Source organism: Leptinotarsa decemlineata, unplaced genomic scaffold, assembly GCF_025532065.1.
Source record: "Leptinotarsa decemlineata unplaced genomic scaffold, Ldec_3_MD MMD2_P_RNA_scaffold_7, whole genome shotgun sequence".
NCBI lineage: Eukaryota > Metazoa > Arthropoda > Insecta > Coleoptera > Chrysomelidae > Leptinotarsa > Leptinotarsa decemlineata.
In genome coordinates this window covers 4,187,556-4,201,891 of record NW_027412534.1, presented here as the reverse complement: position 1 = coordinate 4,201,891, position 14,336 = coordinate 4,187,556, and the positions used below count along the sequence as shown (strand labels likewise).

At 36.7% G+C, this 14,336-nt stretch overlaps 1 protein-coding gene across 1 annotated transcript; it reads left to right on the top strand.

Annotated features, from left to right (window-relative positions):
* Positions 1 to 3,718: 3,718 nt before the first annotated feature.
* LOC141480320 (uncharacterized) lies at positions 3,719 to 6,040 on the top strand. Its single transcript, XM_074170231.1, has 2 exons — positions 3,719 to 4,160; positions 5,266 to 6,040. The coding sequence occupies exons 1-2, from the start codon at positions 3,977 to 3,979 to the stop codon at positions 5,901 to 5,903; spliced, it is 822 nt and encodes a 273-aa protein (XP_074026332.1). The 5' UTR covers positions 3,719 to 3,976; the 3' UTR covers positions 5,904 to 6,040.
* The last annotated feature ends 8,296 nt before the right edge of the window (positions 6,041 to 14,336 follow it).

Below are 14,336 nucleotides of genomic sequence, written 5' to 3'. Positions count from 1 at the left end.
TTTGTTTTGTAATTTATCGAAAGCTTTTGACTGTGTGAATCATGAGATACTGCTGCGAAAGCTTCACCATTACGGATTTAGAAATAAGGCACACTCATGGTTTACGACATATTTATCTGGCCGCACACAAGTGGTAAAAACAAAAACAATGTCAAGCTTACGTAATATACAATGTGGTGTTCCGCAAGGATCAGTCTTAGGTCCAATTTTGTTTTTACTATATGTCAATGATTTGACGATGCTTGACATTTCAGGAAGTTTCACACTATTCGCTCATGATACCACCATACTATGGCATGAAGATAAGAAAGCCGATCTTTAACAGGTCATCAATTCAGATATAATAAAGGTTAAAGAGTGGTGCGACTCAAACGATTTATCCTTCAATATATTAAAAACCAAGATAGTGTCTTTCAAATGCGAGCAGTATCTGATATTTCTATCAACCACCAGATCATTGAAAACAGTGTTTTGTAAATTTTTAGGACTATACATTGACAACGGTCTCAAATTTAATGAACATGTCAAAAACCTGAATGAAAAATTGTCATCTGGTTGTTACGCTGTAAAAATTGCTGCAAACGAACTAGGTTATACAATCGCAAAGTCAGTATACTACTCCTTGATATAGTCACATTTGCGATATGGTATCCCATTCTAGAGAGTGTGCAGTGGAAATGGTTCTTCAAAGTGTTTTTGTTTTACAAAAAAGAGCCCTGAGATACCTCTGTAAATTAAAATTTCGCGATTCGTGTAGAGTTCATTTCAAGCAACAAAACCTTCTCACGGTAGTGTGTATATTTATACTTGAAACAGTGTGTCTCATTTATGAATATAAACAAAATTTCATTACAGATAGTAGATATGTCACCCGCCAAAGTGACCATATCAAACTACCTTTACCATATTCCACTCTAGTTAAGGACTCCATTATATATAACGGCTGCAAGATGTACAACCACCTTCCAAATTATATAAAAAATATACAGTCCAACACTGGCTTCAGAAAAGCTGTAAAAAGAGTTCTTTCCGATAGAACCTATTATAGTTTGGAAGAATATTATGCGGATATAATAGACTAATAATAAATATACCAAAACTTTACATTTTGATATCACATACCTACTATTGTTTGTTATATTTTAAATTTTAAATGAGTGACTGATTGCTTTTTAACAATTCAATTTTATAAAGAAGTGACTACGTATACTATGTAAATGATTAAATGTTATTCATATAATTTAATTTATTTTATTTGTACAGGCTTTGTCAACAAGATATTATTCTTTGATAATAAAGCATATTTTGATTGATTGATTGATCAACATCAACGTCGGAGATGCGTCGCATCAGCGACGATTTCCCTCCCCTCCCAGATATATCCAGCTGCAAGGTAAACGTCTGGATTCAGAAAGAAAAACCGAAGAAAAATAAGGTTAAGGTTAAGAAAATTTCCAAAAAATCTGTCATAATCAGCGTTAGAGACGAGGCTCGGAACTATTATTTCGAGTCCGAGACCTCGCATCAATTTACCCAAAATCAGGAAAACGAGACTGCCACTCCTAGTGGCTGTATAATTAATGACGTTGAGATGGAAACACATCTCAAAATAGCAAATGACAGTGTCTCAAATTCAGGAGGCACTGTCAAGTCAGTACATGGGGAAGAGCCTGGTACCCCGCCCCCCTTAATCAAACCAAAACTCGTCGGCTAAAAAAGCCAGAATTCCCCCAATTGTTGTTCGCCAGAAGGACAAATGGATATCTCTGTTGAAGTTGACGACACAGCAGAATATCAAGTTCTCCAAAGCCGTCAACTTACACGACGGCATAAAAGTCCAGTCCGAGACTCCTGACGATTAACGTCGGTTGTCCAGACTTTTGGTGAAGGAAAAGATTCCTCACCACACTTATTCGCTCCCTGAGGAACGGCAAATCCGTGCTGTCTTCAGGGGAGTGCCAGAACACCTGGCGACTAACGACGTTCGTGAGGAGCTCGAAGCCAGAGGCTTTGATCTCGCGCCAGTAACGCGCATGAAACGCTTCAACAAGCCCATGCCAATGGTTCTTGTTCTATTGAGCAGGGACCAGAAGCACATCTTCGAGGTTAAAGACTTCCTGAGCATGAAGGTCCAGGTTGAACCACAACATCCAAAAGTTTCGGTGGGTCAGTGCCACCGATGCTAACGTTTCGGCCACTGCCAACGCAACTGCTTAGCAGTCCCCATCTGTGTGAAGTGCGCCGGCAGGCATCTAACCAGTGCCAGCAAAAAGGTTATGACTGACCCTCCGAAATGTAACAATTGTAAGGGGACCCACACCGTTAATTACCGTGGCTGCCCGGCGTATCCGAAAGTACAGCAAAAGGGAAAGTCTTCCGCCAGGAAGCCAACCCCTCCAAAAAGACCTGCAGAGTCTGGACGCGTTCAGAAAGGGGTCAGCTTTGCAAAGGCTGCATCCAAGGTTTCCACCATTCGGCGTGCCCTTGAAAATCTATAGTTATAAATTCTTGCGGAGCCTGGTATATTTGTTGTACTATAAGGTTTCATGATATATTCTTGAAGTGGAAAAGCGTCATCTGCGACGACTATGTGGAGTACCGCTAGTCGTCGTCCAGGCAATGGTTTCTTTGATAGATTTATACCACTTCGCTGGATTATACCAGGCATAGCAGTAGCGGCAAAAACGCCCCCATCGGAAATACGTCCATTGCATCCAATATCGACAAGTAAAAATTTGTAATTGGCGTCTACCAATGTCAAAAGTACCACGCTGTGAAACCATTTGTAATTAAAAAAATAATTTCCTGAATTTGGAGCCGCTTGTATGGTGACGTGTTTACCGTCTAATGCACCTCTACAGTGTGGAAAATTCCATTTTTTGTCAAAATCATAACTTATTTTTAACCTTCATTGTTGTTGGCATCTGTAATATAAAATAGAATAGCATTAAAAGAAAACTCTTTTTAGGGTTAATTTAATTATTATAATGCAAACTCCCATTTCTATTTTTAGGAACAATGTGATGAATGGAAAAAAGCTCTCTCAGCATCTTTGGAGAATATAAATGAAGAAAGCACGTCTGACTCCATCTAAGAAATAACCCAAGAAACCAGTAAGCCGATGAAAAAGAAAGCGAAAATAATAAACGATAATGAGGAATTACTGGCGAAAGCACGAAGCGCACTTTCAAATGATGAGTATGATACCTTCGGTTCGTTTATTGGTGGTGAACTTAGGGCATTGCGTCACAATTTTTTGAAAAGAAAATTAAAGAGAGAGATTCAGAAACTCGCTTTGGAAATTGCAGAGGAGGATGACGAAATGAGTTCCTTGGTACAATTTTGAAATACCCCATCGACTTCCACTACATCAACTTTTGACTACAATCCTCCATCCAATTCAAGTCAGAGCTCTGTGTATACTTTGCCAAATGAGTATACTGATCTCTAGTATATTACATCAATAATAATTGATTCTAGTAAGCAATTAATGTAGAGTCCATTTAGTTTAAAAAAGGTTTCTTTAATTTAAAATCACTTACCTTTAAATAATCCTTTAACCCTTTGTGGCTCAGTGGTTCCACTTTGGGACCACCATTTTATAAATTTATCACTACCGGCGGAGTGATCGAGCGCTGGAACCACCTGGCGCAAAGCGATGTTTATTTACATCGTATATTTCATCGACTGAACATTTTGCGGAATTGAAGTGGAGATTCAGAATTAGTTAACGGCCGTTTTCACACTAGCCGACACACCACCGACACGATATCGGCCCGACATCGGCCCGACAACACTGGAGTAAACATAGCATTTAATACAAGGGAGCGCTTTCAGACTAGACGAAATGTCGGCGTCGGGTCGGTATCGGTGCCGCCATGTCGGCGGGCACCACCTGCCCCACTACTATCGGCCCGATAATTTAGCCACCGGTTGTTAGTTGTTTGTTCGTTCTTCGTTCTGAAGTGTTTTTAAAATGAGTGTATTTAAGTATGACATAGTAACTCTGATTGAATTAGTCGAATCAAAGCCTTGTTTATGGGATAAAAGTGATGAGGGAAACAAAAATAAAATTCTTCGTCAAAGGAGCTGGAAGGAAATATTTGAATACCTAGAAGATGGATATGACACATTAAATACGGAAGAAAAGAAAAAAGTCGGTAAGTACGTACAATTTTTAATGTACCTTTTTAGTTTAGTACATTATGTACATTGTTGGTTAAGAATCCTATTAGTTCATAATAGCCTTAGATTTTTGATAACTGCCAAGGTAACTTGCCTTCATCACTCACAAAATAGTTGGCAAAAGTTGTGCGAACACCTCTCCCGGTTTTTCCTGTTTCCTTCGTCTTCCTGGTTAGGTTTTGGAATTGAGTTCCTGGAACTATCATTTCGTCATCATGTCCTCCCACGTCTCTCGACCGAACTATATTGTGTAAAACCACACAAGCTTTGACAATATTTTTGGAAAACTGTTTAGAAACATTTAAAGGTCTATGGAAGATCCTCCATTTGTTGCTGAGGATGCCAAATGCACACTCAACATACCTGCGAGCTCGGTGTAGTCTGTAATTGAAAACACGTTGCTTAACACTCATATTATTACTTGAAAACTCCTTCAAGATGTGTTCGTGAATAGCAAACGCACTGTCACCAAGAAAAACATGTGGCACTTTTATATCTTTTGGGGGAAGACCCTTCGACGGAGGAATGTCTAGTTCTCCAAGACTTAACTTTCTCCAAAATTCTGTACATTGTAGAATGGAAGAGTCACAATCCTTACCATATGCACCGATATCAACATAGACAAACTTGTAGTTAGCATCTACAATAGCTAACAGTACTATGGAATAAAACTTTTTATAGTTAAAATGCACTGATCCAGCATGAGGAAAATTTTGTATCCGAATGTGCTTGCCGTCTATCGCGCCTAGGCACATTGGAAAATTTGCTTTTCTTTTAAACTCGTCTGCGACTTCTTCCCAGTCTTGCCGTTTCATTTCTTTTAGGTATTCGCCACAAAATATGTCCCATATTTTACTGCATACAATATTAATTATATTGCTTAATGTAGAAATGCCAATCCTAAATGTGTAATGCAAATCTGTCAATGTGTTTCCTGATGCCAGATACCTGTAACAATAAATGTAACTATAATACAGGTATAAATACGGTAAATTATTACAGAACTAGTTGTTACCCGCAGCTTGAAAAACAAAACAGTTGTTTGATAAGCATAACACTACAAAATGATTCTTGTTTCAGGCGATGTCATAATGAAGAAATGGGAAAACATAAGGGATGCTTTCATACGTTCTCAAAAAACAAAAAGTGGACAAGCTGCAAAAAAGAGTTATATGTACGCCGAACACTTGCAATACCTACTGAAATCAATCCAAAAAGATGACACCATAAACAACTTGACTCAGGCTGTGCAACCAGAAGATGAAAGTGATACACAAATTCAACCTCTATCTCCCTCAGAAACCGAGGTAAATGATCATGCGATTCTTCCAAATGATTCACAAGTAATATGTGCTAACGTATCTATTAACCAAAAGAAGAAAGTAAATAGACCTCCTGGAAAAAACTTGAAAAGACGGGAACCTGACTTCATTGAGCAAGAAATTCTATCTGAAATTAAAAAGCCTGCACATGTACCTACTGATCACGAGTTAATGCTGCTCTCGTTTAAGCCATACATACGTGACTTTAACGAATCTGAATTACTTGATCTTCATATGGAATTTCTGGGGGCTATTAAATCTATAAAAGACAAACGATCACGTCCAAGCTCAGCTGCTCTTTCCACTTTTAACTATCCAAGCACCCACGACTTTGTTTCATCTGGTAATTCCGTCTACCTCCGAAATGATGAAATGGGAAGTTCTGCTTGGCCTTAAACCTAAGCTGATACTCAAATATTGATATTACCATAGATTAAGAAATACAGTACCATTGTAGCAATGTAATAAGTATAGGTAACTTTTTTTGGGAATTTTTGTAATCTGAAAGCATAAATTAAGTTTTCATCAAATAAGATGTTGAACTAATATTTACAATCCACTTACCTTAATGTTACTGACAACATTTCTTCAGGTGGTATTGCCATTCGGAATTTGGTGTCTTCTTTCTTGATAGAATCACGCAAGTTCGTAACTAAGTAATCAAATGTAGCATTACTCATTCGGAAAAAATTAAAAAACTTTTTTTCCTCCGAAGCTAATTTCTCAAATAGAGTGTAGAATGCGCCTTCTACATACCGAACTTTAATGATCGGGTGGACCCAATACTTCCTCATGTATTTCCGCCTCTTAGATCTTAAATGCAACAAATATAACAAATACAAACGTCTGTCAGCCATTTTTTCACGTTTATAAAACACAGAGCTGCTACGTCGAATTACTGCCACCGACTGTCTGTCTGATGTGAAAGCACATCCGATTTTATCAGGTCGGCATCAAATCGGGTAGGTGTCGGGTCGGTGTCGGGTCGGGGTCGTGTCGGCTAGTGTGAAAACGGCCAACAACAGATATTTGGCGCGTTTGCTGATGTGCCAGTGTAACGTTTTTCAATGCGAATTATGCAAACTGTCTGATGTTATAAGGTATGTAATATTTTGATTTGTTCATAAAAAAGTACTTCTTTGTGTTGCCTAATGCATTGTTGTAAAATATGTGAATAACTGAGTTATATTTGGTATTTTGATTGGTGGTTCCGTTTGGTGCCACTACGCCGATAGATGGGTGATGATGATTATTTTTTGCAGGTTTTCAAGATGAATAGAAATTTAGATTTGAGTGGAATAACTAGTGATCATGCTTAAAATTTGCTGGAGGATATTCCATCGGAGGGATCTGATGTTTCAGAGTCTGTAGATATTGAGATGGACATGGTACTCGATTCAGATGAAGTAGATCATATTTTAGAAGATCAGGACGATATTTTTGATGGCCAAGAAGATATTCGTGATGAAAATGATGACTTTGACAGTGAAGATAATTTACCCCTCATATCCTTCGTTGGTCGAAATTAAGTGAATTGGACCACAAACCCAAATAATGCCACATCTCCCCTTCCTTTTGAAGAAATCGTCGGAACAACTGTCCCTGATTGTTTGGAGACTCCGTTGGATTTTTTTTGCATTTGTTCAGTGAAAATTTGTTCAATACTCTTGTTTTCCAAACAAATTTATACGCAGTACAAAAGCACAATAAAAACAACACTTCAACAACAATTGAAGAAATGAAATGTTTTTGGGCATGAATCTTTTGATGGGTGTGAAAAAAATACCTAGCTATAGAGATTTTTGTCATGCAGAATTGAACTCAGAGATCAGTTCATTTCTGCATGTATGTCACGCGACAGGTTTGGATGGATGCTTAGTCATCTTTATGTAAATGATATTTCATTAGAATTCAAACCAGGTCACGAAAAATATAATAAGTTGTACAAAAGGAGACCATTGCTTGATAGCCTGTCAGCAACCTACAAAAGTTCGCTTCATCCTAGTAGGCAACAATCCATAGATGAATCAATGATTAGGTTCAAGGGACGGAGTAGTTTGCGTCAGTATATGCCCATGAAACCCATAAAGAGGGGGTACAAAGTATGGGTACGTGCTGAACAGTCAGGCTACGTCTGCCAATTTCAAATCTACACTGGGAAAATCAATGATTTGAGGGAGCAGAATCTTGGATCGAGAGTTATAAAAGACCTCAAAAGAGATTTGGTCGGAAAAATTATAAAGTTTATTTTGATAATTATTTTAATTCTGTAGAATTACAACGTGACTTTGACAGTGGAACAGCTAGAAAAGACAGAAAAGGTATTCCGGGTGATCTCAAAACGAAGAAAAAAATGAATAGAGGTGATTCAAATTGAAGAATGAGTAAAGATGGCATGCTAGCTATGCAATGGATGGATCAAAAGCCCATACTTTTTCTAAGTAACTTTCATAGTTCTGAAGATGTAGAAACTGTAAAAAGGAAACAAAAAGATGGAACGACCACAGAAGTGAAGTGTGAAAAATTAGTGAAAGATTACAGTAGATATATGGGATTCGTAGATAAGTCCGATATGTTAAAATCCTGTTACGAATTGGACAGAAAATCAAAAAAGTGGTGGCTCAGAATTTTTTTTCATTTTGTCGACCTAACAGTAGTAAACTCTTTCTTGCTCTTCAAAAATCAAACAACTGGTGCCGGATTATCTTTGAAAGATTTCAAAATTGTAGTGGCCACTGGTTTGATTGGAGCTGACCCAAAAATGCTGCAATTAGGGAGAAGAAGCACGGATAAGCCAAGTACCAGCAACAAGTTCAAAGTACGAGTTCCTATAGAAATAAGAACTGATAAAGCTGCTCATATGCCTAAGCATGGAACTAAAGTACGTTGTTCACATTGCAGTACCAAAGCGGTACCTCATCGCACAAGTTGGCCCTGTACTGCATGTAATGTAGGTTTATGTCTTTCTGAAGGGAGTAACTGTTTCATTCCATTTCACGTTATTTAACAATTTGTTTGTGGCCTAGTGGTTCCATAGGGTAACCACCTTTTTTCCAAAAATATTCAAAATATAACAAAAATTAATCAGTTTTCTTTTTTTTCCTTACCCTTAAGATTATTCAATTTCGGAATAATTCGAAAAAAAAAATAATTCCTTCCACAAAGGGTTAAGCCAATAGCAATGGCCTTGACACACTTCATAAACTATACCCGATATTGCAGACTTTGATATGCGAAATAGATAGCTCAAACTAATGTAGCTGTCACCTAAAATTTATTGTTTTTTTACCTCTGCTATCACAGAAAAATAAAACTTTCATACCTGTGGCTAAATATCTTAAGGTGACAAGCACCCTTTCATTAACTGAAATTGCTTCTCTCATTTTGGTGTCATTTTTTGGATCAATGGCCCCACAAAATTTATTAAATTATCGATATCTGTTGACATTCTCGCGAAATTTTGTAATTGTAGTGAATCTTCAACTTTTAGCTCATTAATTAACTGAGTGTAAGCCCCTGCAGTACTTCTTCTCAATAACCAGTTCTTCACCCACACTTTCTTTTTCCTTCTTTTTTATCGTCCAATAATAAAATTATTATTGCAGCAACCTGACGTTTACTACAAGCCACATTTCAACTGAAACTAGACGGTAGACGGACAGAAAAAGTGTCGAGAGATCTTAATTCTCTATGTGTCTAAACAGAACATCAATTTATATCAGAATTTCCTCTCAACTATCAGGTATTTTATCGCGTGACACTTATGTCGTAGTGAAAACTTGCAAGGAAATTTATTTCTCGATACCTGAGATATTTATAATGATATAAATCTCTAGTATAAACGTACCTTAAAAAATCATCATATCCACATTTTTCAAATATTTTAAAATATTATGGTATTGAATTTCCAATTAAAATTAAAGACATTACAAAATTTGAAAAAATGAATAATATGTCAATAAACTTGTTCGGTATTAAAAAAAAAGGAAATCATACCTGTCCGTTTAAGTGAATTAGAATTTTTATTAACAATTAATTTATTAATACTTCAGACTGAACATGATGTTGATTCATAAGATGAAGAGGAAAATGTAAATAATTTCGAACCAATTTATCATTTTGCTCTTATAAAAGACATATCACGATTGTTAAATGGAAAAAGTGGTGATATAACTAACACAAAATTTTATTGTACTAAATGTCTTAATAATTTTTACTCACGAGAAGTTCTAAATAATCATATATTCACCTGTAGAAAAATGAATAAAACTGAAATAACTCTACCAACTGAAAAAAAATGCATATCCTTTAAAGATTTTTAAAACAAAGAACCCGTTCCATTTGTATTATACGCGGACATTGAAAGCATATTAGAAAAATATGAAGATATAAAAAGTAGTGAAAAAATTTAAAAAATTCAAAAACATATTCTGTGTACTGTTGCCTTTTATTTATTATGCACTTTCGACAATTCTAAATTAAAATTTGAATTATATGCTGGTAAAGATTGTACCAACTGGTTCGTTAATCGTTTGCAACAGCTAGCTTTTGAATTGAATCCAATATTTTCCAATGTGATTCCAATGACACCTCTAACAGCTCAACAACAACATGAGTTTGACTCAGTACTACCTGTCATATTTGTGAAAAACTATTTATACAAGGTCAGCTCAAGGTTAAAGACCACCGGCATACCTCAAGCGAATATCGTGGTCCTTCACATTCTACACCTTGCAACATTAACTATCAAGATGACAATATGATACCTGTTGTCTTTCATAATTTATCTGGTTACGATAGTCATTTCATCCGCGCGAGTACTTACGTGACGATCTCAGGTGAGTAATGAATTGTGATTTTCTTGTTCTTTCCATGACAATAATTTATTTTTCAACTTCAGCAGATGGCAAAAAGTGTGAGAGTAGGGGATATGGACCCCCATAGTAATGATTTGCTATTGCAATGGTTTGAGGAGGCTCCGGACTCTGATCACTTCGAGAGCGAATCTGATGGTGAAATCGATCATGTGGAATTTAGTGACCACAATTCTGAGTCCGACCAAGAAGCTGACCCTGCAAGTATGCAAAATGATGATCAATTTCTGAGCGAATCTATACCAAGACATTTTTATTTTGGAAAAAATAGGAAAACAAAATGGGGAAAACATAAACTGAACACTGCGGTGCGTACTCGTTCACATAATGTTATCACCCATATTCCAGGACCGAAGGGCACTGCAAGACAAGCTGATTTAGAAACAGTTTATCTCGAAAACGGTTCAAAATAGAAATAGTATTATCAGAACAAAGTTGATCTAAAATTGGATGTAGAGCTCAAAAATGTTGAAATTTACAGGGTATTCCATTTGAAAAAATTGAGTTCCACTCATTTTTTCATGAGATCAAAGTATCTGCATTTTTTGAAGACCCTGTATGAGGCAAATGACTCTGAGTGAAGATCATCATAGTATCACTCCACTCCATTTCAAATTTAGTGCAAGAGAGTTTAAGATTATCAGCATTTATAAAAGTTCATGTTTGGTAAAAAAAATATCGAAATTAATTTATATCTTCTAAACGGTAATAGATAGGTATAGGGAAATAGTATATGAATTTGTTGATAAAGTGATAATGAATCATAATATGATATTATACAGGGTGTCCCGGTTCTTGACGATAAACCCTGAGGTCATGACTAGCTCATAACAGGAAAAAAGTTTAGGTAAAAGTGTTTTCGTTTTCGAGATATCGGAAATTTTCTTTTTTTCGAAAATCGGAGACTCGGTTTAGTATTTTCAATGTTACGTCATAAAAACATGACTTATCCACAGCAAAAAAAAACTATTTTGTATAGCTAAATAATATCCGCACACGACAGTAATACCAAAAGCTTGCGAACATTGGAAATAACTGAAAAAAAAATAAAATAAAACAAATTTTGAAATGAAATAATTTTTTGGTCAACTTTGACCTATCACAGTGAAAAAAGATTTACTGTGCTTGGCTGAAAAGTATTTCAGAAAGTTGGCGCATTTAATGGAGATTCCAAAATGGTGTAATAGTTAACTTTCTCTCAGACCTCCAAGAAAATATTGAAGCTAGAAGAAAAAAGGTATTAAGAATCCAAGAATAAATGGCAATATCAATTATCACAAAACATTAGCACTGGGTGAAAAACATCCACAAAATAAAAAATGATGTCTCAAAAAATAACAAAAGAAACGAGTCCAAACAGGTTTCCTTCCAAGGCCCCCTCCCCTTCCCCGCGGCTACCGCGTCCACGCTTCTTTGTATCATTCATGTCAGTTCGTTTTTTGCTGTTCATTGTATCGCACGTGTATTTCTGTTATCGATAAGAACTAACGATCGCTGCTCTGAACTGGATTTTGAAACTGTTTTGTGATTTGGATATTTTTAATAATGCCGGCTTATTATACTCTACTGCAATATGCATTTTATTTACGGCGAATGTCGCGGTAATGCAAATGCAGCAGCCCGGTTGTATCGAGAGCGGTATCCAAACGAGGAGAGATATCCGGATTACCGGGTCTTCATTAATGTGCATCGATCCTACACGGAAGGAGTAATTCCTGGAAGACAGGTGAATCGCGATGCAGGAAATATCCTTGGTCCAGATGTTGAAGAAGAGGTTCTGGCTTGCGTGGAAGAGAGTCCAGATATTTCGGTACGTGCGATTGAAAGACAAATCGGAATTACAAGAACTGTTGTGCATCGCATTCTTCGAGTGCACAGGTACCATCCATACCACTTGCAAAGAGTGCAAACATTACTGCCACGAGATCATGCACCAAGAGTTTTGTTCTGTCAAAGAATGCTGGTGAGACACGCGGCTGATCCTGACTTTCTTAGTAAGATTCTGTGGACTGACGAGAGTACGTTTAAAAAAGACAACTTCATGAATATGCACAACTTGCATTGCTGGAGCTTGGCTAATCCACATGCCATTAGAGAAGACCGCTCACAATACCAGTTTAAAATTAATTTGTGGTGCGGAATCATTAATGGCCAAGTAGTAGGACCCATTGAAATACCTGGAGCGTTTAATAGTCAACACTATTTAGAATTACTAAGGGACGAGTTGAATGGCCTTTTAGAAGATGTTCCTCTCGCAACGAGACAAGGCATGTGGCTGCAAAATGATGGCTGTCCTGCACACTACGCCCGATCTGTAAGGGATTATCTATTGGGGGTAATTTTGATAAAGGCGCTTATCAATATTTCGCACGACGGCGCCGAAGTTACTTGGCGCGTCACTGTTGATCCGTTGAATAGTTTGCCAGAAACGGCAAATTAACGCTCATCATGAAAAGCCCTGTATACCCATCATTTGAATTGGTTATTGTATAAACGAAACAACTCCACTTTTTGGTCAAAATGAAGTGTTATATACATATTTCAGATAATTAGTCAGTGCACCGTTGAGTCTATAAAGGAGACAAATCCGATTTACTATATGAACATTAAAGCGTCACAAAATTTTGGTTGAGTGTATAAAGGAAATAAATCCACTACTTGTTCCCTTCATACACTCAATGTGAGGGCGTTGCAAGCGGACTTTTGACAGCAACCAGTAGTAATCATTCTAAATTATTATTAGTATGCATTAGGTATTGACTAAAGTAACATTATTTTGTTGTTTTACGTGAAACTACGTAGTATTTTGTAATAAAATAGATGAGATTATGTCATATTCCAACAGTGATAGTGAAGAACCACAATGTAAACGAAAAAAAAGTGTTCGAAACAGTGAAAAGTATAATAATAATGTTCGGATTCAAGCAAGATTATTTGGGCAAAAGTACACAAGTCAAAAAGGAATCGAAAGAGCTGCAAAACAAACAGGGCCGGACTGTAGGTAAGGATTCCATTGATTTAAGAAAGTTTTTCAAATTTGATCAGTCAATCAGCCTTTCTGGTAATATTAAATTTATTTAAATTTCAGATGTAAAAGAAAATGTATGGAGATGTTGTCACACGATGAAAAGATAACGATTTTCAAATCGCTTTACTGTGGTAAGCCCAAAAACGAACAAGACACTTTTTTGATGAGTCTTGTGGATGTTGAAGATATTGAAAGACGTAGGCCAAAATATCCGGAACCAAAGCAGAATCGTCGAGGTAATTTCAAATATCATGTTCTGAACGGAAGCGTGCGACGTGAAGTATGTAAAAAAGCATTTCTGAGTCTTTATGCTTTATCAAGTAAAGCAGTTTTCCGTCTGACTACACTACTTTCGAATCACTCTAGACCCACTGACAAACGTGGTCGTCATGGTAATCGAGGTAATGCTATACCTGATGCTATTATCTGTAAAATCCATACTCATATTTCTGCATTTCCGACGAAAGAAACTCATTATGGTAGTAAACCATTAAAATACCTTGAATCGACCTTAACAGTAAAAAAAATGTATGAAATGTTTTGTTTGGAAAATGGAGATCTTGCAAAACGCGTTAAGTATGAATACTACTTAAAGCAGTTCAACGAAAATTTTGGATATCGGTTTGGTAGACCACAAGTAGATGTCTGTCCAACATGTGAAGAGTTGGCAGTGAAACTAAAATCACATGTGTTAAACGACAACGCAAAGCGTGTGGCTAGTGCAGAACTAATAATACATAAGAGACGTGCCTCAAAGTTCTATAAAAAAATTGAAAATGTCCGAGATTTGTGTGCCCAAAACCAACATATCGGTGCGATTGTTTTCGATTATATGCAGAATCTGCCTTTACCTGATATTCCAGTAAACGATATGTTCTACCTTCGAAAACTTTGGCAATATGTTTTTGGTGTTCACAACTTAAAAAC

Coding starts and splice junctions, on each gene's coding strand:
- LOC141480320 (XM_074170231.1), top strand. CDS start 3,977: ATGAGTGTATTTAAGTATGACATAGTAACTCTGATTGAATTAGTCGAA. Junction 4,161..5,265: donor GGAAGAAAAGAAAAAAGTCG/GTAAGTACGTAC, acceptor TTCTTGTTTCAG/GCGATGTCATAATGAAGAAA.